This window comes from Brassica napus, chromosome A4 (assembly GCF_020379485.1).
Source record: "Brassica napus cultivar Da-Ae chromosome A4, Da-Ae, whole genome shotgun sequence".
Lineage (NCBI taxonomy): Eukaryota > Viridiplantae > Streptophyta > Magnoliopsida > Brassicales > Brassicaceae > Brassica > Brassica napus.
Window position 1 is genome coordinate 12788281 of NC_063437.1, and position 23552 is coordinate 12811832.

At 33.6% G+C, this 23552-nt stretch overlaps 2 protein-coding genes across 2 annotated transcripts; both read right to left on the reverse strand.

Annotated features, from left to right (window-relative positions):
- Positions 1–5860: 5860 nt before the first annotated feature.
- On the reverse strand, positions 5861–8247 carry LOC125607994 (BAHD acyltransferase BIA1-like). The gene has a single exon (XM_048777653.1). It carries the CDS (start codon positions 7271–7273, stop codon positions 5957–5959), a length of 1317 nt encoding a protein of 438 aa, XP_048633610.1. The 5' UTR covers positions 7274–8247; the 3' UTR covers positions 5861–5956.
- Positions 8248–16420: 8173 nt separating this feature from the next.
- LOC125575057 lies at positions 16421–21288 on the reverse strand. Its single transcript, XM_013891503.3, has 3 exons — positions 21124–21288; positions 20700–21050; positions 16421–20624 (listed from the first exon to the last, which is right to left on the reverse strand). Exons 1-3 carry the CDS (start codon positions 21227–21229, stop codon positions 20356–20358), a joined length of 726 nt encoding a protein of 241 aa, XP_013746957.2. The 5' UTR covers positions 21230–21288; the 3' UTR covers positions 16421–20355.
- Positions 21289–23552: the final 2264 nt, after the last annotated feature.

Below are 23552 nucleotides of genomic sequence, written 5' to 3' on the forward strand. Positions count from 1 at the left end.
TTTTATCAGATTCCATTTAGATTCGGTTCGGTTCGGATAATACCCACACCCGAAATACCACAAAATAAGATCCATTCGGTATTTACGTCGGGTTCGGATCGGTATGGATTCATTTTTATCGGATCAGATTCAGTTCGCATTTTCGGGTTCGGTTTATTTGCCCAGCCCTAACTAGGACCATTTCATTAATCACATAATATGACATAATAATTAATAGGAATATTAATAATAAATTAATTTTAAATATAGATTTGAATTTTATTTTCAGTTATAACAAAATCTGTTGAGAAAAATCTTACAAAATCTTACTAAATTTTTAAATAACTTTTATTAGATATTGTATTAATTAATTTCGTAATTAAATAATATAATGCTTTCATTTAAATAAATTATCATCTACCACTAAAACGGGTTTAAATTTGTTAATCATGTCAGATTTTTTTTATACAAATGAAGTTATTAACATATGTTAAAAATTTATTTCTACAGCTATATATTTTCAAAAATCATATGTTGACGAATATTTTTTATTTGATTATTTTAAATTATGAAAACTCGAAAACATAATAAAAAAAGGTAAAATATATAAAACAAATCTCTACATTAATAAAGTAATAAGAAACCTAAACAATAAAATTAAAGAGTTATAAAATAAATAACACTAAGATATAAATTGTATATTTAAGTTTATATAATAATATCAAAATTAAATATTTATAAAATGAAAATATACCCGCATGATGTGCGGGATAAACTCTAGTTAACTATTAAGATGCATATAGTTAGAGTAATTATTAACGACAAAATAAAAAGAAATAAAAAGTATGATCACTTCTCTAAAAATAAATAAAATAAAATCTCAATATCATAAGAAAAATAATTAGCAAAAAATCTGTCAAATATATATAGTTAATTTATGAAAGTGAAATAAAAAAATTACTTTTAATCAAAGTAACAAATTATTAAAATCAAAATATCATGATCACATCAAGAAAACAACTTGTGTATTACTAATTATATTATATAGTTTACATACTTTTTTGTCAACATATAGTTTACATACTAGCCTACTAGGTGAGGCCCACACAGGGACTACTTATATATCTGATATATTACGTTATTGATGTAAATTTTTATTTAATGAAAATTATCGAATTAGATAGAAATTTTAAATTAACAACATAAATTATCAAATTTTAGTATCTATATTAACATTTTGTATATTAGATTCTGTTTTTAGTATCGTCTATTTATTTAGAAGTGTAGATACTGGATCAGAATATTTCTAGTGATAACTAAAGCATCATTACCCAACTTGAATTTGAAATCAAACACTTCTTATTGAATAATCTCAGTGGCATTAAAATTATTAGAAATAATCATATTTCATAAAAGATCAACAAAATTACAATAACTAATAAACATAATATATTATCAACTATTTAGATTTTAGAAACTAACAAAAAAATAAAAATAATTTACAAAGTATTATCTATGTATTGTCGCACACAAACAATTTGAGCAAAACATATAACAACCCAAACTTCATTAGAGCAATGTGTTTTATCCGCCGGGGAGCGGATGCGGATCAACTGATTTAAAAATTTTGCCGGACGGATGCGAGTGCGGGTGCATATCGAATTTATTTATTTTGAAGCGGGTGTAAATTAACATAATTTAAATTGCGGATACTTGACAACCTGTAAATTAAAAATATTTTTAATTATATAAATATAAATATATTTATATTATTTTCAAAAATAAATAACTAAATATAACTAAAATAACTATTAAAATAAATTAACCGTGAATAATAATTATATAAATATTTTTTCGAAAATAACTAATTTAAATATAATTAAGATAATTAGTTTTAAAAATTAAAATTAACGAGTCCCAAGGTTTATCTTCGAGTCCCGCGGATTACATGTAAGTTCTGGCGGGAGCAGTGTATGATGAGTATTTTTATTTAATGGGTTGGATTTTTGAATCCAATAAATGACTAGTGTCAGACTCAACAATATTATTAAAAAATCATAATCTTAAATCTCCTTTTCAAAAAAAAAAATTAAATCTACCTTTCAAAAAAATATTAAATCTGGCAAAATATTAAATCTACCTTTTAAGATTATGATCTTGTTGACGTGTCATTATTGTGTTTAATTTTGACTAGTGTCAGACTCAATAATATTATTAAAAAATCATAATCTTAAATATACCTTTCAAAATTTAGTTAGATGAAGGTAAAACTGAGACATGATTTTTTTTTCTTTTGAATTTACATATATATTTTATAAATTATAAATATTTTGGTTAAAAAAATTTAATATATTTTTTAAGTATATATTTTAAAATTGTAAACATAAAAATAATCAATATAATTTTTGTGAATTTATAAATTGATTTACTATAAAATGTAGTTAAAACATATATGCAGTTACGTTCATAAATTAATATTTAATCAGTTCATAACTTGATAAATTACTAATTTTTGGGTTTTAAATTAAATTTATTTATCCATCTAAATTGTATTTTGTATATATATGTAATCAAATATATCTGAATGTTTCTTATCAATTGATCAAAACTGTAGTAAAAATATCAAGAGGAAATTCTCAGAAATTTCCATGTAGAGAAGGTCCAGAGTCGTATATTGGGTTCATAAGTGCATTGATTCTTTATGCAAACAAGACTGCATACGTGGTGGTGCTTATAACAACGGCAAATGCGGATTTCGATTAAAAAAGCAACCCTCAGAAAAGAAAGTAGAAGCAGTGTGCATATGTTTTGGTTGCATAAAAAAGGTGTAGATCCGATAAATACTACGTACAACAATATTATTTATTATTATTATCCTCCATCATAATAAGAAATTAACTTCAAAAACTTTCACCCAAAAAATTAACTTCAAAATATTTTTTATTGTTGTTTAGAATCAGTTATAAGCTGGAACCAGAGTTTGTCCAACTCATCGCGCAGATGTTTATTTATTTATTTTATGGATCACATTTAAAATTAGTTATATTTATTAGAATGTTTTCATGTGGTGTTGGTTACTAATGCTGCCGTTGGCTATTCAGAAAACCAAAATAAAATCGTGTGTAATTCATCTGCATTTGATAATATTTTTCGGTTGTCTTATTTTATTTTTTTATATGTATCTTTGATATTACAATTAATATTTTAAATAAATGGTTTATTCAAATCTGTTTTAATAAGTAGAAAAAGTTTTAATAAGTAAAAAAATTAAATATTTTAAATATACTTTCACAAATTTTGCTACACTGGATTCATTATTTGAAATAATAAAGTAGAAAACACCCTCAAAAGAATTTTAAAAATATTTGTACTTTTATAATTTACTAGTATACCTCCCGTGCTATACGTGAGTCAATTTTATTATCTTTTATTTAAATGATAAGATCATAAAACTGTAATGACCATCAAAATAAATTATTAGTTTAGTAACATAATTTCTTAATTTAGAATAACACATTGATTCATAAACTTAAAAGTTGCTGTATTCAAACGAACTAGAAGCACTAAAACAATTTCTATACTTTTGTTTTGAAAAGATGAATAGACCCATATATGTTAAAAACTTGTTTTTATAAAACACATTTAAGATATATATACTAACACATAAAAATATGGTATATAATATTATACTTATACATTCAGTTTTACTTTTCTAAATAATACTTCTTTAAAATATTCATGTTTAACATAACAAACATATCATTCACCAAAATTTTAAAAGAAAACAATTTATGATAAATTGTGAAAAAGATAGAATATAATTGAAAAGGTTTGATATCAGAAATCCAATAGATAGATAAAATCTCGATACCGTAATAAAAAAAAATACTATTTAAACAGATATATATTGAGTTAAGTGTCGTCTATTTATTTAAACAGATTCTTACTTTTTAAATATCAAAATTTTAAATGTAATGTGTTTACCATTTTTATATATAAAGTAGAGCTATTTCACTTCTGAGAGCGTCGCCTAGGATTCCAGGTCACAAATTCAAGCTCTATGGTATCGACACTTGTCCCTCTCACCAAAATTTACCGTATCATTTAATCGTTCGTCGCTTTCTATTTATTTTCCATTGGGCCTTTACATTGCTTTCTACTTATTCTTCATAATTGGACCTTTACATTACAAGAGAGAGGTCTCCGTGACGCTCAATTTTGTCGGGATATCATCGGAAGGCGTCTTCTCCGAGGCTTTAAAACTACATGTGTGCGGAAGGAGCTATGAGCCTACGGCGGTGATGGTGGTGGTGGAAAATGGCAAAAGCGGTAGCTTTGGAAGAAACGATGGTGTTCAGTAGCAAAGATGGTGAATCTAAGCAGCATAGGTTCGGTTGTCTTCTCCAAAAAAGTCAGACCTGAAACAAGGAGATGAAAGAATCAAAGCTGAATGATTGACACAATAAAAAAATAGAAATGACGAAAGAAGAGACGTACCAAAGAAAAGAAAGGCGGAGGTTTCATGAGTTAATGTAGATACTGGAGACCACTAAGCTAAAGTCACATTTAGTATTTTTGTGGCCGCTAAAATATTTAATTCTGTGGCAGTCGGAAGCCCATACTTCTCCTGCTTGTGGCCAGAGCCGGTACTGCATACACACGTAAAAACATCAAAGTAATTATAATACCATTTTCAAATCTTAACATAAAAAATACAATATAGTTATATACATTATATGGCCATCAAATTTTTTATAAAAAATAACATGTTTAATTAATTGGTCAAACTTCTTTAAAATAAATTGTATGTATATTAAACCAAGATTGCAAACTACAAACTTAGTTGGCCCGTTTAAAATAATTTTGAACTAAACCAAAAAGATGGTTTACGTAAAACCTAAATGATCAAAAAAAATTAGATCAAAATGAACAATTAGTTAATTTCTAACTCATATCATTAAATCTATAATTTCAAATAATAAAACCCACAACAAACTATGAGTTCTAACATTTCAAATTTAATACAAAAAAGTAACAAAATGGTTTCAAATTTCTATACTACCTTATTTTATAATCAATTCTTATAAATCTATATATATATATATATATATTCAAATAATATGCAAAGAAAATTAAATTAAAATTTGAACAAACTCCCGCGCGATTTGAAATGTTGAAAGACTATGATTTCATCATGAAAAGTAATTACTCTTATAACATACACAAAAGAATTATCACAATCCAATTTTTCCGAACCCAAAATATTACAAACCACAAATAACGCACCGAATATGAGATTAAGTTTTTGTTAAAAGAAACAACATGAAAACTATTTGAAGCCTACACAGCGTATCAATGCCACAACTTTTTAATTTAGAAACAACTATTGTAAACAGACAAAATATATTTTATCACATATAATCCCTTCTTACTTAAAACTTTCTAGAAGACAAAAATCATTAAACGTCGCTTGCAAATGCAAACTTAAATACAAACCACAAAATCATACAAAAAATAATAACATAAATCATAAGTAAAAATATATCCCGTCCCGACCCTAGTTTTCCATAAGAATAGCTTTTCATACTAAGAATAACTGCAGGCTTATGTGGTAATATTTTGTGAAACAAACATCTGATTTGTCCATCTTGTGAAAAATTAAGATTCTTCTTTTCTTATATTTAACTGGAAAAGCAAGAAGTTGACAACAAAAATTAGGGCTACATGTAATTAGATTTAAAGGTCTATAAACATTTTAAATTAATCTTAAAATAAAAAAATATGACAATTTGGGAGACATACTATATAGGACATCATATCTGGTTTGTCATCTGGTTGTGCACATATCAAGGACATTCGAGTTAAAGTGACAAGAAATTTGAATGATTGTCAATTTATTCAAGCGAAATACAAAAGCAAGTAGGAAAAAAATTAAACCAATAATTGTGCAATCTTGGATATTGATATTGCCATTTGCTTAGATATGTACGGGGGGATTTAGGACTGCATAAGCAAGCAACTCTTGGTCATGGACAAACACAGACATGTCTTCTGCAGGTAAGCTTATCCATGCTTCCACACCTCCCCCATCCTTTGAGTCCATCAGTGCAATATACACCATGTTGTCATATATGGTACGTGAAGGGGATCCCATCCAGAACGGACTACCCCATCCAAAATCAACTTCGTAAAAAGGCTTTCCGCACCAGCTAGACATTGTGTATATGTCTATGTCAGGTTTGAACTCCGACATACAACTTCCCATCACGCTCAGCAAACCCTTACCAACTGTATTGCCTTGGACATTATCTTTTAACATCTTGTTGAGTCCTTCTTTGGCGGTCCTGAACGAGGCCACGGTTTCACTGATCTCCAGTTTGCTCTCTGCGCCTTTCTTGAGAAAGAATGCTGTTTGTAAGTTACCAATCGTGTCATGTGACAAAACATTAGAAGGAAGCCTAATCCGCAAGTCCATGGCTTGATACATGAGCGTTGACCTTGGAGCAACCAAGTTAGACCGTGAGGCATTTGTAGCACATTTCCATATAACTGACGTGATAGCTTCCACACGTGTAGGCATCGGGACGCTTTGGCTGGCGGCCTTGCGTTTGAGCTCAGCGATCTTAGAGGACTCAAAGACGAAACGGTTCATTATACACTTCTTTAAGTCCATTGTTGGGGGGTGTAATAGAGCCATGTGAGGAGGAGCAGGAGGATAAATGGTGGCTTCAGCAAACTGATGAGTGCTCACATTTGACTTCTTGTTTGCCGTCGTGGCTGCCCAGTCTGTTAACAACATATGCAATGAAGACGCATCACATATCCTGTGAGAGATACAGACCGAGACAGCCACTCCTGATCCAGACCCGAAGAAAGTGATATGGGCACTCAACAATGGCCATTTCGTTGGAGAATCTCCCGCCTCGATCTTTGGGTAGAGTTCCTCTAGAGAGTTAACGTTGCGGTTTTTCAAGACCTCGGGGAGAAGGAGATGGGTGCGTGCTTGAGTGAAGACGGCTCCTTTGTCATTGCAGTTGATGGAGACGCCTTCTATCTCTCCAGCGAGTGGATAGAAGCGAGAGAGAGTCTCGGACAGAGAGCATTTCAGTTTATTTGAGATGATCTCCGGCGATGCAGTGACTAGTTCTTCAGATTTGTAGAGGAACATGATTGACACGTAAACTGCAGGGCAAGAGAAATCAACAAGAGAGAGTTGAAGGTGATCATGAGGTGAGGGTGTAGCAGGTTTGACCACTTCTCTCCCCATCACCTCAAGCTTTAAGTCCATTTCCATTGTATTCGTTCTAAGAGTGGTTGAAAGCTTTGCGAAAAGAGATGATGGAAGTAGCAATAGATCTATCTACCTTTTATATACTTTTTTGTCCTTTTTTTTGTCAATAATGATTTTTTAACTGTCTGTTGCAGTCATAGAGCAAAATTTATGTTTCAAAATAAGTGTAGTTTTAGAATTTCAATATAAAATTTATTAAATGTACATAATATATGACTTCTTATATTTTCTAATTTATTTTTCTATTGGTTTTGAAATATGATTAGATATATATGTAATGATGTTTTTATTTATAAAATATTAATAATTAAATATTTTATTAATATGTGTGCACAAATTTAAAACGATAATTAAAATGAAACGGAAAGAGTACTAAGGTTTATATTTTAAAAATAGATATTATAGGCTAAATTTAGAAAATGTTAAAACATCAAAAATTCAAAATACGTGTTTCCATTCAAACATATACTTATCAATTAGAAATAGAGAGTATTTTATTGTACTATTGTACAGTTAACACAATTTGGGAAAGAAACATGCCATCACGTTGACTCTTACAGAATTGATTTCAATTGTGTATAGTTTTCTTATGTGAGTATATATATGATTGTAAATCGCAAGTAAACTGTACAATAAATACAACTAGGGAAAGGAATATGCCACCACGTCGACTCTTAAGTCTTAACAGAATTGATTTCAATTGTGTATAGTTCTTATGCGAGTATATGATTGTAAACCGCAAGTATACTGTTCAATAAATACAAATTGGGAAAGGACATGCCATCACGTTGACTCTAACAGAATTGATTTCAGTTGTGTATAGTTTTCTTATGTGAGTATATGATTGTCGACCGCAAGTATACTGTACAATAAATACAACTTAAGAAAGGAAAAGGCCATCACGTTAACTCTTAACAAAAGTGATTTCAATCGTGTATAGTTTTCTTATGTGAGTATATGATTGTAAACCGGAAGTATACTTGCACGTATACTGTTCCATAAATACAAATTGGGAAAGGACATGCCATCACGTTGACATCTAACATAACTGATTTCAACTGTGTAAAGTTTTTTTTAGACATTATCTGCAAAGTGATTTAATTTGACACATGTTATCTTTCCAAATATTTTCACTAAATAAATGGGACATGGCATGATAGAAGTAATAGCATGGTTTATGGTTAAATGTGACATTGACAATTACATTTAATGTTTATTTATATTTTAGTAAACATTTTAGATTACGATAGTAAATTATACAACATAATTTAAAAAAATCTATTCAAATATGATATGAAATAATATAATAACAGAAATATACTACTATTTTTTAAAAATTGAAATATTTTTTTTTTTATAATTATACAATTTTATTACTATTTTTTCAAATTTTCTTATAGTTTTTAAATTATAAATCTTTAATCGTAATACAATTATATAAACACTAAAACTAAGATAATCAATAAAGAAATGAAAACCTGTCAGATTCTCTAAGTTATTTTCAAAATAAATAAAAAAGAAGGTTCTCAAAAAAGAAAAGAAAAATGGAAGCAAAATCAAGAGTCGAACATGCAATGCTGCACCATAAGAAAAGCAAGAGAAGCATTAACCACTGGACCAATGAGAAATATATGTTACTGATTTGGTGCCCCTAGAATATATCCAAAATTTGGTGCCTAAAATCCAAATTTTACGGGCTTTAACCCAGGACCGGCTCTGAAGACAACATAACTCTGCATTAATTTGAAAATTTACTTTGTTAGGCGAGTGTGCTATACGCGCCCCCCAAAAATCTCTCTCGAGACAAACCTAATTATTTACGGCGAACTTCGGCGAATCCGATCTTGCGGATACGTCGCCGGCTACTCTTCCGTTATACACAACGGTGAGTCCATTTTACAGGCTCATCTTCTTCACCTCTCTCTGCCATGGCCTCCTCGATCTTGGATTCTACAAATTTCCACGTTACGAAACCACTGGTGGAGCCTCCTGGTGATATCATTTTGGTCGAAGCTGCTCTTACTCCAGTCGACTCTGAAACTGTTGAAGGTTCTAAAGATGGTGTTGATAATGATGCTCACCTGCCCCTTTCAAAGGATTCAGATTTGAAGAAAGTAATGGATACTGATACATCTTCAATTTCTCCTTTTTCACGGCTTGGGGCATGGGCTCAACCGCTCAAATTCATCAATCCTTCGTCATTGATGAACTCGTCTCTTGAATCAAATGGAGAAGAAGTTGCTCGGGATCACTGGCCGTCTTTGCCGAGTCAGAATTCTGGAAGGATGGGAAGAAAGGTTCCTGCGACTATGTCTAATAAGTTTGTAGCTCATGGACTCCCGAAACCGTTAGACAGAAAGGAGGACGATCTTCGGTTTCCTTGGGCTGCAAAAATGAATCCGGCATCGCGTAATCTGTATAGAGCAACAGAACCAGAATATCTAGAAGACGGCACGCCAAAGGTAACCATTCCTTCATATGTTCTGCTCCAAGGTCTACAAAACCAGAAAGAATACATCTTAGGACAATTCTATAGATGCTCTCCTCCTCCTGGTGGTTTAATTTATGCGGTTTTCAACAAGTTATGGGGTAGAAACTGCAGAATTACCATTAGGAAGTTGGGTGAATCGAATTATTTGTTTCACATTCCGGATGAAGCCTCTAGGACTTGGGTAATTCAGAGGGGTATGTGGCATATTGATGACTGTTTAATGGTTGTTGCTCTGTGGACTCCTGAAGCAACTTTGGCTATCCCTGAGATCAAAACTATTCCTATATGGGTGACTTTAAAGAAGATACCCAACATTCTTTACTCAATTCCAGGAATTAGTCACATAGCTTCTGGATTGGGAGCTCCAATGGCGACTCACAAACCTCGTTTGGATCCCATTCACATGGGAGAAGCAAAAATTCTTGTTGAAGTTGAGTTGAGTAAAGCTTTCCCGGCGAGGATCGCTGCAACTGATACAACAGGTTTTATTTCTATGGTGGATGTAGAATATGCTTGGTTACCCACTAGTTGTAGTAGATGCGGACAGTTAGGACACAAAGTGAAGCGTTGTCTGCAATCTGAAAATGGTGAGGTGAAGAATGGCTTTGAAAAAGAATCTATTGCTCCTATTTCTGATCAGTCTCTTGCAAAACAATCACTAGCTCTAGTACATGTCACTGCTTCTAACATTGAGGATGTCCATACCCCATCAGCTTCAGTTGATAACAATTCTGATCCTATTGAGTCTTCTATTCCTTCCGGCATGGAGGTATCTCTTTCTAACACTCTCCCCGCTGATCCAGTTAATCCGAACGAGGATGATCTTCATTCACTCGCGACAATCTCGATACTTGAGAACATGTGTATGTCTCCAACAGTTATTTGCATCAACGAGCCTATGGAGTCTCCGATCTTGGAGTCTGCTCAAAAGTTATCATCAGTCACCACTCCTATTGCTAACAAAATTTCTACGGTCCAAAGGGATGGTAGTAGAACAGCTGAGCCTGACTTTGGGTCTAACAAATTTGCTTTATTGTTCAGTGCGGAGGAAGAAGAAGATTCATCAGATGTGGAAGAAGATCCGGATTCGATGGATCTCATGACACCTCCAGGCAAAAGAATCCTTCGAGAAAGGCCAGTTAAACCCTCAACAAAGGCTAAGGAGATGCATTGGCATTCAACAAGTCGCGGACGGGGAAACAGAGGACGTGGGAACCGTGGTGGACATGGTTAGAGTTGTTCTGCTGCGAACTCATTATCAATTAGAGCTTGATCTGATTGTTTCTGGTTCATATCATGTTCCCTTTATTTTGCAAAAGCTTTTCAAAAACTGTACGAATTCGGCCGTAGCTTTAATAATAATATATTTAAAAAAAAAAAACTCTGCATTAATTTATAGAAATTAAAGATTAAGTGCTGCTGCACACATTTTCATACTACAAGTCTGATATCTCTTGATTTTGATGAGTTTTAGATCCATATTTTAGTTTATTATGTTTATTCTAAGTTGCATTTAAGTCTTTATGTTGCATTTGCATCAATATTTGCATATCATAGAGGTTGGAATGCATATTTGGAAGTTTGGGACGAAATTCAAGGGGTTAATTGCACATTATGAAAGTCTGGGGTCAAATATGACGTTATTCAAAGGTCAGGGACCAAGGTTGCAATAACACCAAAGGTGGCCATTGGTGTGTTTCTTGATCCGTAGAGAGCCGCGACGGTGAGGTTCGACTCCAACGGCGAAGGAGCTTCTCATGGCAGTAGATCCCGAGCACCACGATCCCAATATCCACGATGACAAAGGTGAAGCTCAGTCCCGACTCCGGAGCTTCAAGGCGTCCTATCTATGGGATTGCGACGAGGAGATGGAGACTTGGCCCCATGAATGAATCTTGGTCGCCGTTAGGTTCGTGGCTGAGTGAGACGACGACCATGACGGTGAGACTGCAGAAGAACAAGACGCCGGTAGAGATTGAAGCATAAACGCGTAGATCGAGAGAGGGGCTTGGCCAAGACGAAGAAGACGAAGTCCGAGCTCAAGCGACCTCAGCGGCTTGATGTAGCAGTGTTTCTTGGCCGCTCGCTCTGCATCACCTCCATGTTTGATATCGACATGATACAGCGGTCAAAGATAACCGCTGCGAGCTTGGTAGCGGCTTGCTGGAGCGGGAGAAAGAAGCCGCTCGTGGTCGAGATTTTGAGCTGTTGACCAGTTAATTCCGGTTTGACCCGGTTTAATTCAATTAAACCAACACGAGTTTGGACCTCCTAGGGCACATGCAATGGTGGACCTAGAGAGCTCGATTTCCAATATTAAATTTTAATTATTTTATTAGTTTTTTTTCTTTTTCGTTTAATTAAAAAAAAATAAAAACAGACCAATCATGGGCCGCCACGTATCATGGAGCCCACGACACAGTAACGAAAAGAAACTATGATCAATCCTTATGTTAGGATTTTTTGGATTGATCCTTACAAAATTTGTGCCCCACACTAATATTTTAATATATTTTTTTTATAGATTCGAGCTAAGGATTCTTTGTTGCACATGCTCTTATATATAGTTTTAGCCTCTAAAAACCCTAATATATCTCATTTTCTTTCAAGACTTTGTCTAAACTTGTAAAAGCTTGAATTTTTTATAATCTAAAAAAGTACTTCATCTTATATTTGTGTTTCTCTTGCTCATTAACATGATTAGCCTTGATCCTTACATGAGTTTAATGTTTCTCATGGAAATTAGTGAATAGTGACCTTGTGATTCATGGGTTAGATAGATTAGGGTGATTAGGTGGATATTTAGGATGTTTATAGCTTGATTAACATTGTTTTATGTTTGGTAAGTGTTATTAATGCTAGATTAGACTTGATCACTCTCATCTAGACTTTAAGCTATTCTACGTCCAGAAGGTGTTTGTTAAAATGCTTGAATGAACTTAGTATTGTTCTTTACATATTTGGCCAACGACAGTTGATATCCGAGATGTTTAAGTGGTTAGTAGACTTGTGATTCATGCATACTTGATTGCTTAGCCAACGACAGTTGATATTTAATTCATGATTAGCATAGGGGTTTTTGCCACAGTAGATTAATCTATTTGAATGAGATCTAGACCTATAGACTTGTTGATTGTTTTGTTTGAACATCCTAGATTGAACCTTGATCACCTTATATCAATTATCATTGCCCATGGATCCATCCTTAACATTTGATTGAATTCTTGCACTTATTTCTTGATTGGATTTGAGATCAACTTGTTTATATTTCTAGGATATTAGTTTGTTACAAATCACGCATCTTCTTGTTTGCTTATATTAAGAAAGCTTGTATAATCTTAGTGTTATAGATCATTAGTTCTTTGTGAATTCGATCTTAAAATGCTACAATGACATACCATTTGATTGTGATATTGTTGACACATTAGATTAATTGGTGTGAGCTTAAACGCTTAATCAAAGTCCCTTTGCCAAAAACAAAAGCTTCTAAATATCTTTATTTGACCCACTCGAGTTATTGATCAGTCAATTAGTTTAGTTTCTTAAGATCAACAATAAATATAGTTTCTCAACAAGATAACGAATTCTCAATGATTTCTTAAAGGTACAAATATGAAATATATGTGAATCGTAACTAAACAACGAGTTGCTATTCTGCATATCTCAGTAACCAATTTAATGAATTGCGGATTAATTCCACCATTTTGCGAATTTTTTTTTTTTTTGTCACGAGCGAAATATTATATAACTATTGATCCAACAATAATATACCAATCGATATATCAATACTATTAAGAAGGAGTCTAAAAAAATCTACCTATAAAAATTGTTTGGACCCTTTCATTTAACTTATTATTTTTTGGTCTTACCTTAAATATGTTACCATATATTTCTCTAACAATAATTTAGTCAATTCTTTTATTTATTTAAATCTCACTCCTAAATCCTAATCATTACTATTACTATATTTATCATTTTGATTTTTAATCATAAAAGCATTGAAACTAATGTTTTATATTATCACTTTTATCATATAATATATGATTTAAATCAAGATAAATTACAAGACATATATGTGTACATTTTAACTTCCTCTTTTATTTATAATAAAGTAATCATATCATATATAAACTTTTTCACTAAAATCTCATATCATATACTAAACTTTCAACTGTCTATAGTTTGATAATATTTTCATATTTAAAAATGGTTTTTCTGAATATTCATGTTACCTTCACAAAAATGAAGAAATTCATTGGTTTTATTAAAGCTAACCTGACTTCACGATATCAGTATTGATTATTCAAGATTTGAAAATTATTTGTTAAGATATTATACTTTTATATACTTTTCACTTAAAACGAATCAATACTATTAAAAATGAAAGAGTTTAAAAAAATCTAATATAAAAAAGTTGTTGGAGTTATGTATAACTATTTATTATTTTTCTGATAATACATTAATCATTCTAAACATACAATATTTTAAATATTTTTAACAGATCTTAATATTATTTCTTATGATACCTTTACTCAGAAAAATATTTCATCAACCATGTTTTTGTACAATAACGTTAAAAATCTATATCAAAAGGTTGTTGGACCTGATATGGACGTAATGGGTCCACATCTGTTCGGGTATTTAAGATTCTAAAAGAATTTGAAATATATGAAAAATCTGAAAAATATCCGAAACATGAAAAATATTTGAAACTCCAAACAAATACCAAAAAAATTCAAAAACCTAAAAATTTAAAATCTTATTCAAAATCTGACACGATGAACTGAAAAATACTAAAAATTTTATTCAAATACCCAATTTTTTTTTAATTTGAAAAATTTACCTGAAATCAAAACTCTAATCGTAAACCAAAAACTTAAAAACAATATCCATAATATCGGAAACATATTCGGAATATCCAAATATACCTAATAAACACATATTTATGATCGGGTTTATGGTAGGACCCGGACTCAAACAAAGACCTGCGGGTCAAAAAAAATCCAATAGGTTATCTTCTCTCGACCTGAACTAAACCTATAATTTTGGGTCGGTTCGGTTTATTTTTTGATCCGGATATAATTCTCATGTCGTAAAGAAACTTACGTAAAAGTGTACATATAAAATCTCAAATAAACTAATTTGTAGATTATATAGCTGTTAAAAATTATGTTTTTCGATATAATAAAACTTTGTATTATAATATAATTCAACAACTTCGCGCTTTCCAAGCGCGGATCAAAATCTAGTTCATAGTTTTACTTAGAACCCATACATCCCCGGTCCCCGGATGTCAAACGTTTATAAGAGCTACGTGCATACACTGCAATAATTATAGATATATAGTATGCCACTTTATGTAGACATTTTAATATGCATATAAGTGAACCTTACAATTAATTAGAATATGTTTATTTAAGAAGCATGTCATCGATCTTCTTTAAGAGATAAACAGCGGTGTTGAAGATTGTTAAGAAAAAACAGCGGTGTTGATGATAGGTGTGGTCAAGGTTGTCATCGGTAAATTTCCCAAACTCCGCGGTCGATTCACGTGGCTAGCGTCACCGTCTTCATTAGAATTAATGATGGTTGCTAATTTGAGCGTCATGGCGTTCCTCAAGGCTCAAGATATCAGAGCTGATCTTCAGGGGTTTAAATTTGATCGAGAAATATGAATTTAATGATAAATCAATTAAATGCATGTAATGTAAAGGTTAATATAATGGAAATTTAGACGAGATAAAATAACTAATATTGCAAAAGAGATTTAAGTTGATTATTCTCTAACAGAGATGAAAGTTTGTGTTCATCAATCTATTTACTATAAATGGATATATACATCAACTTTTGCTGAATCGCTTATGACAGGTATCTAACTGCTCCACTTCATGATTCACCAAAGTTTATTTTTCCAGACTCAATTGATTACATCTCCTTATAGCATCTCCAATGTAAAACTTTATTTTTTCCTTCAAAATAGAGTAAAAGTGAAAATGGAGTAAAATTGCTCCAACTCTACTTCATTTCCCACTCCATAATGGAGTCATGAACAAACAAACAAAAAGATTACTCTATTTATGAAGTAAATTTCATTATGAAATGAGATATGGAGTTGGGTTGGAGCATTCCTTACTTCATATTCACTTTTACTCCATTTTAAAAGAAAAAATAGAGTAGGGATGAAAATGCTCTTAATGTAGCAACTAATTAGAACCTTATATAATTAATTGCAGTTTGTTAGTAAAAATGAGTGTGTATACATGCGAATATGATGATATATTGAAAGTGATTGTGACTATCGAAAAAATATCAGAAACTTATCACGTCACTCAACTTACCAATCGTTAATTAAACCAATGCCTTGATTCAAGGCCCTTGAACAACATTTCATACATTTAGTAATAATAAATTTAATTAAGTCTTGTTACTAAATGTGTTTCAAAAAATATATATTACTTAACATTTAATTAATTTGTTAATTTGTCAAGAAAAAGGTTACGGATGATAGCTACAATTATCAATATCTCTTCGGTTATAATATTTTTTTTTTACTTTTGCTTTTGTTTTTTGGTCAATGATAAACCACCAGTCCAACAATAATATGCAAATCGATATATTAAATTAGCCTTTTTGATGTATTATAAGCATTGGTCCGTCTAACAGAAATATGCAAATATCAATATATTATTATTCATCGAGCATACAACGTCCATGCATCCCCAAATACCAACTGTTATAAGAAATTCATGCAACATAGACATATAAATAGATATAGGTGCCATTTTATTTAGACGGTCCTATGTGTAAATGAAACTTTCGATTTATAACATTAATTTACGAAGCTTAACTCTATGCAGCCATAATAGTCTCACGGATATGATCGGCTGCTATGAAAAAGAAGTCTGCTTGTTCCTTGCTATAATCAAACTTCTCGACCTTGATGGTCCATTTCACGCGGCTACGGCTGTTATCATCTTTCTTAGGAGTAATAGTGATGGTTACGGAAACGGAATCTCGGTTGTTCTCTCTCCCCACCACCCGACTTTCTCTCCCCACCACCCGACTTTCTCTTTCGCAAACTTCCAGCGTCTCCGGTGTACCTCCGGCGCGTGGGCCGTCTAAGCTCCGCCGGAGGGTTCTCTCCCTATCCTTTCCTCTTTTCTGTTTCTTTGCTCTGTTTTCGCCTCCTTCTCTCCAACCGAGATGCTTTCAACCCTGGAAGAAGAGCCTCGCCGGTGACAAAGTCGCGACCGGACCCGGTGGTTGTGGTTTGGTTCTCTGGTACTGAAGTGAGGTTAGAGAGGAGGTGGTTGAGTCAGGGTCGGCGTTTTAGGGTTTCGCGAGTGGGGGTTTTTCCAGATCTACCCTATCTTGAAGGTGACGGCGCGTGGTGGTAGGAGGCCGACTCCTCTCTCTGTTCCGGTGGTGGATCTCTAGATCTGGCCTGTACCGCTCCTTGTCGGAGGTGTGGCGTTCAGAGTTTTTCATGTGGTCTTGCCTTGGCGTCTCGGTGGACTCCGACTCTCTTTTGACGCCGTGAGTGCTTCGGAGTGTTGTTTCCTCGTCGGCGTGCTATATGCTGGTGGCTTTCCTAGCGCGTGCTAGGGTTACTGGTGTTGGCTTGTGGAGATTTGCGGATCTGATGTAATGGTGTGGTCGTCTATGGCCATGCTTGGCAGCTCCGTTGTCATCCGGCTCAGCTGTCTCCTCTACCCAGTTCTTCTTCCCGTTTCTTCTGTGATGCAGCCGGCTCGCTAATCAGAAGACTGCTCCTTGTATCAGTTTGTGTAGGTTGGTCCGTGTCTCCGTTTCAATCTTTTGCGTGTGAAGAGATTGGTTACGGTTCTCGTAATAAACTATAGGCAAGGTGCTTAGACCGTTTGGGTTGTCTCCAAACTTAAGCTTACCTCAGAGACTCCTTGTGGTGACCGGCACTTCCCAGTGTCGACGGTGGTCTCTAGGACTGTTCGGCAGTGTTTGGTCACTCTCTTCTTGTAGGCCTTGTGAGCGTGGTCGGGATGTTGTAACAAGCAGTTCATCGAGCCCGTCTTTTTGCTTTTGTTGGAGAGCCTCCAGGGATGCTTTCTGTTCCAAGCTAGGTAGGTCCGCTGCTGGTTCTCCGTTGTGGGTGCATGAGAGGAGGATAGTCATCGGATTAGTCAACCATGACTCTTCTTCTTGGTGGCGTTGCGTACAAAGAAAGCTCGTGCAGGAACATGATCTGGGGTTGTCTCTTGTCCACTATTGCTATGGTATGGTGGTGTAGTTTTCTCTGTCTGCTTGGTGTAGGGCTTTGGCGTGTGGCGATCTTTGGAGGTTTTCATTTTTTTCCGAATAAATGCGCTGCCTTGTCGACCGGGTTGGCCTTGTGTGTTGCTGTATGGCCATGTTGGTTTCTGTTTTGGAGGTCTACTGCGAGCTGTTCTCGGTTAAACCAAATCTTAAAGAGCAGTTCATCGGGTACGCCAATTTCTACCGGGCTCTGTCTCTCGCAATTACTGTGGTTTCTCCTTTTGTGGCAAGCGGTTAGTGCTAATGGAGTAGTGCCTTCTGGTAAGTAGTTATACCGTAGTGTCAGCCTTCCTTTAGACTAGAAAGTGTTTCTGTTTAGTTGTTTTCTTCATTTATTATGCTTCTCTTGTCTTCTATGTAATTCTGTCAAAAATTTAAAAATCCTGGTAATAATATCTATACATTTTTACCAAAAAAAAAAAATAGTGATGGTTACTTCCATACTCTGGAAAATACTTCCGTCTTCGTATTAGCGGCCATGGGTACAAGCGAAGGAAGCATATGCTTCCGGCCCTTGAATAAGCTATATATTATTTCGGTCCTTTTGTTGTTGAATTCTTCAGTAGCATAGTTGGTATAAGGGCGAAAAAGCTCTCTTTCTTGTGCACGGTTCAAACTCCATAGGCCACGTTCCCTCTGTTTATTTTTATCCTTTTAAAATTATTCAATAACAGGCCCAAAATAAAGTGTGCTGCTTCCAGTTCAAAATATTTCCAGGCCGGGCCTGTTCGTAAGAATCCGACAAGAAAGGAGCGCTGATGAAACTCATCGTAAATCTCTTGTTTTTCCTATTCACATCCTCCACCGTCACGCCATCTTTTGGTGAACATAGAAAAAAGTTAGGGTGTGAATCAATAAATATGAAGTAAATGTTTATTTCAATTAAAATTATCAGTTAACTAAAATAATTCAGAATTTAATGGTTAAATACTTAAATCTGTTTTCAATAACGAGTTCGGTTAAGTAGAATTTAATAAATCCGTAACCAAATAATTAATAAATCTGGTAGTTGGTATTAATTTGTCGCCAATGTAAAATAAATCTATCAAATTGTAAATAAATTCGTGGTCAAATCTGATGAAATTCATCGTAAATCTCTTGTTTTTCCTATTCACATCCTCCACCATCACACCATCTTTTGGTGAACATAGAAAAAGTTAGAGTGTGAATCAATAAATATGAAGTAAATGTTTATTTCAATTAAAATTATCAGTTAACTAAAATAATTCAGAATTTAATGGTTAAATCTGTTTTCAATAACCAGTTCAGTTAAGTAGAATTTAATAAATCAGTGACCAAATAATTAATAAATCTGGTAATCGGTATTAATCTGCCGCCAATGTAAAATAAATCTATCAAATTGTAAATAAATTTGTGGTCAAGATAAACAAATCTATCAAATCCATATTAAATCTGTCAAAATAAAGTAAATCTATGGTCAAAAGATAATAATCAGCCAAACCGCAAATAAATCTGTCAAAAATAGGTTAATCGGTGGCAAAGAAAAAAACGAATCTATCAAATTGTATATAAATCTGTCAAAATTAAGTAAATTTGTGGTCAAAGAAACTAAATCTTATTAAATCTGTAAGAATTTAATAAATCTGTGACCAAACATGATAAATTTGTTAGAATAAATCTGTAGAAATTTAATTAAGTCTATAAAATTTAAGATAAATCTGTCATAAAAATAAATAAATATAAGTTTGTGGTTACATAAAACATGGACAAATAAGTTTGTGAGTAATGACATTTTCGTAATTATTATTTTTGATAATAAATGACTTAGGGGTAAAACAAGTATGAAAAATAAACTAGTAATTAAAATAAAATTAGAGTCATTCCAGTAATTAACTAATGAATTAGAGTTAAACTAGTTTTTTCCCGTTACTAAATATCTATTACTTAACATTTAATTAATTTGTTAATTTGTCAAGAAAAAGGTTACGGATGATAGCTACTACCATTATCAATGTCTCTTCGGTTAAAAAATTATATTTTCTTTTACTTTTGGTTTTGTTTTTTGGTCAATGATAAACCACCAGTCCAACAATAATATGCAAATCGACATATTAAATTAGCCTTTTTGATGTATTATAAGCATTGGTCCGTCTAACAGAAATATGCAAATATCAATATATTATTCATCGAGCATACAACGTCCATGCATCCCCAAATACCAACTGTTATAAGAAATTCATGCAACAGAGACATATAAATAGATATAGGTGCCATTTTATTTAGACGGTCCTATGTGTAAATGAAACTTTCGATTTATAACATTAATTTACGAAGCTTAACTCTATGCAGCCATAATAGTCTCACGGATATGATCGGCTGCTATGAAAAAGAAGTCTGCTTGTTCCTTGCTATAATCAAACTTCTCGACCTTGATGGTCCATTTCACGCGGCTACGGCTGTTATCATCTTTCTTAGGAGTAATAGTGATGGTTACTTCCATACTCTGGAAAATACTTCCGTCTTCGTAAGAATCCGACAAGAAAGGAGCGCTGATGAAACTCACCGTAAATCTCTTATTTATCCTATTCACATCCCCCACCGTCACGTCATCTTTTGGTGAACATAGAAAAAAGTTAGGGTGTGAATCTATAAATATGAAGTAAATGAATTAGTAGAAAAGTTTACCATCTTCTTCAAATGCTTTGACTTTACGCTTGAAGTATTCTTCCGCCGGATACGCAGCGTCAAAGGAGTTGTACTTAAAATTATCATCACTTCTGTTATTATTGGTATCGCTTATATCGATGTACGTGAGTAGGGATTCGACGATCTCAGTTTTTCTGATGTGATTTTTAATCTTGTCGAACTCGAAGGTGTACTCCAAGCAGCTTTTTGTAATCTCTTCCTCCCATGGAGCGACGGTGATTCTTACTTTGACCGTTTTGTAGCCTTCTGAAATTAGGGTCCCAAGTATGTTCATGGTAACTGTTCTCTCCGCAACATCCTCCTCCGACACGATTTCGAACCTCAATTCCTCTACAGTCAAACATATCAATTAATTGATGATCAAGAAAATATGAAATGAAAGTTGGAAGAGTTTATCATTTACCAGCAGCATAAAAGAATGAAACATGGCTTTTCTTTCTGATAAAATATTTGATGAATTCATCTGCCGGAGAAACTAAGTAACGCTTCCCAGATTTGTGCGTTAACATTCTCTCTTTCTTAAGAAAAAAATATCAAGTATATGTTTTGTGGGTTTGATTACAGCCTCTCTCGATGAATATGTGTTTATATAGAGGCGTTCCATGCAAATTGCTTCAACTAATTTTTTTTTTTTTTTTTTTTTTGCTTCAACTAATTTTATTTACTAACTTTTTGTACCTAAAATACAATTACTTTAATTTATTTTAAGTAATCTTTACCCATCTAACTTTTTTCATCCTGTATATGTAATTTACCCATTAAAATAACCACTTTAATTTAAAGTTACCCATTTAAATTTAATTAAGTCTCGTTACTAATTAAATATCTATTACTTAACTTTTAATTTATTTGTTAATTTGTCAAGAAACAAATTACGGATGGTAGCTATAGTACCAGTTATCAATGTCTCTTCGGTTAAAAACTGTATATAATTTAGTTTGCCATTATATGGAACTTGCTTGTATCTGCATTTCAACTTTTTCTGATGTATCTAAGATTCTTGATTCTTTTACTTTTGGTTTTGTTTTTTGGTAAATGATAAACCACCAGTCCAAGTGTCCAACAATAATATGCATATCGACATATTAAATTAGCTTTTTGATATCTTTCACCCGAGTACGAGCTTACTGTTCGCTATCTTTTTTTGTTTTCGTGTTTTAGATAAAATTAAAAACTACGCAAATAGTCGGAGTCGAACAAACGACCTTTGGATTGAAAGATAAACGCTAATCGACGGCGGTATGCAGTAAATTTGTTAGACTAGCTAACCTATAACTATTATAATCATCCTCCGGAGCTTCTTCGTCGTTTTCCTCTACCATAAAAGCTCTTCTCTTTTTCTTTACGCTAATCATGGTCGTGCTTCATACATTTAGTAATAACAAATTTAATTAAGTCTTGTTACTAAATATTTATTACTTAACTTTTTTTTTCCAGTAATTTGTCCAGAAAAAAGTTATTGATGATTGATACTCTACCAATTATCAATGTCTCTTCGGTTAAAAACTATACTATTATTTAATTTGCCAGTATATGGGAACTTGCTTGTATCTGCATTTCAAATTTATTTTTTCTGATGTATCTAAGATTCTCGATTCTTATACGTCAATGATAAACCAACAGTCCAACAAGCAACAATAATATGCAAATCGATATATTTTTTTTTTTTTTTTTTTGATAAATATGTTAATTATCATTTAAATGAAACAGAGTTGTATATTTACAAAGGTTCGAACTGAAGCCAGCTGGAGGCAGTTCCCCTGATTCCTCCTCAAACTCTGTTTTGTCTTCTACGAAATCTGCTCCCGCGACGTTTGCTGCTGACGCACCACTCGTTATCCATTCATCCCAGATGAATGACCTTCAGCTACTTGGCGAAATCAACTCGCCGACTAGTTTAACCTTTCTGGAATTGCAAGGCTGCGCTGCCCCTGCAGTAAACAACTCCAGAAACCCTAATCCCCAAATTTCAGCTACAAACGAAATTGTACCTGAAGAAATTGAGTCTGAGGCTACTTCAGCACAAACCAAGTCTGTCGTTCCCCCTATCGTCGCTGCTCAGCAGAATATCGAACAACCCAACGCGCAACCGCCCAGGCTTCCAACGGTTCCGGAGGAAGGTGTTAAATCCCAAGTGGCGTTGTGGAAAGACAAAGTTAAACCAAACTCTGGAAAATTCGAGCCGAAAGGTACTCCATTTATGCTAGATTCAGGTGAGGCCTGTGTGAAAATCCCAAATGCGGTCATCGAGAAGAATCGAAAATCGTGGGATAGTTTCATTATTGGACAATTCTACGAGGAGGCCCCGGCAAGAGGAGCTGTACATGCCATTGTTAATGGTATGTGGAGCAAACACAGGCGTGACATCTCAGTGTCGAAGATGGATGGCAAAGCGTTTTTGTTTCGAGTTCCTTGCCCAAATGCTCGTCGAAGGATTCTCAATCAGTGCTTATGGCAGGTAGATGGACAAACCATGTTCGTAGCGAAATGGTCTCCTGGTGTTAAGCCGGAGAAGCCTTCTCTATCTACTGTTCCTGTCTGGCTTGACCTAACGGGAGTCCCTCTTCAGTTCTTCAATGAAGACGCCTTGAAGGAGATTGCAAGTCTGGTGGGTCATCCTATCTGCCTGCACCCCAGCACAGAAAATCTTACAAACTTAGAAGTGGCAAAGGTGTATACTGTCATAGATCCCCGTCAGCCGTTACCGGAGGCCGTTAATGCACAATTTGAATCAGGAGAGGTGGTGCGCATTCAAGTCTCAAGCCCTTGGCTCCCTTCCTTGTGCTCTCACTGCTCCAAGGTTGGCCATACGATATCTAAGTGCCCCAACGC

What these genes read in the sequence shown, in the direction of transcription:
- LOC125607994 (XM_048777653.1), bottom strand. Translation starts at nt 7,273, where the DNA reads ATGGAAATGGACTTAAAGCTTGAGGTGATGGGGAGAGAAGTGGTCAAA.
- LOC125575057 (XM_013891503.3), bottom strand. Translation starts at nt 21,229, where the DNA reads ATGTTAACGCACAAATCTGGGAAGCGTTACTTAGTTTCTCCGGCAGAT. An exon ending in TTCATTCTTTTATGCTGCTG is followed by an intron (nt 21,051 to 21,123) that starts GTAAATGATAAA and finishes GTTTGACTGTAG; the next exon opens with AGGAATTGAGGTTCGAAATC. An exon ending in CAAAGCATTTGAAGAAGATG is followed by an intron (nt 20,625 to 20,699) that starts GTAAACTTTTCT and finishes GTTCACCAAAAG; the next exon opens with ATGACGTGACGGTGGGGGAT.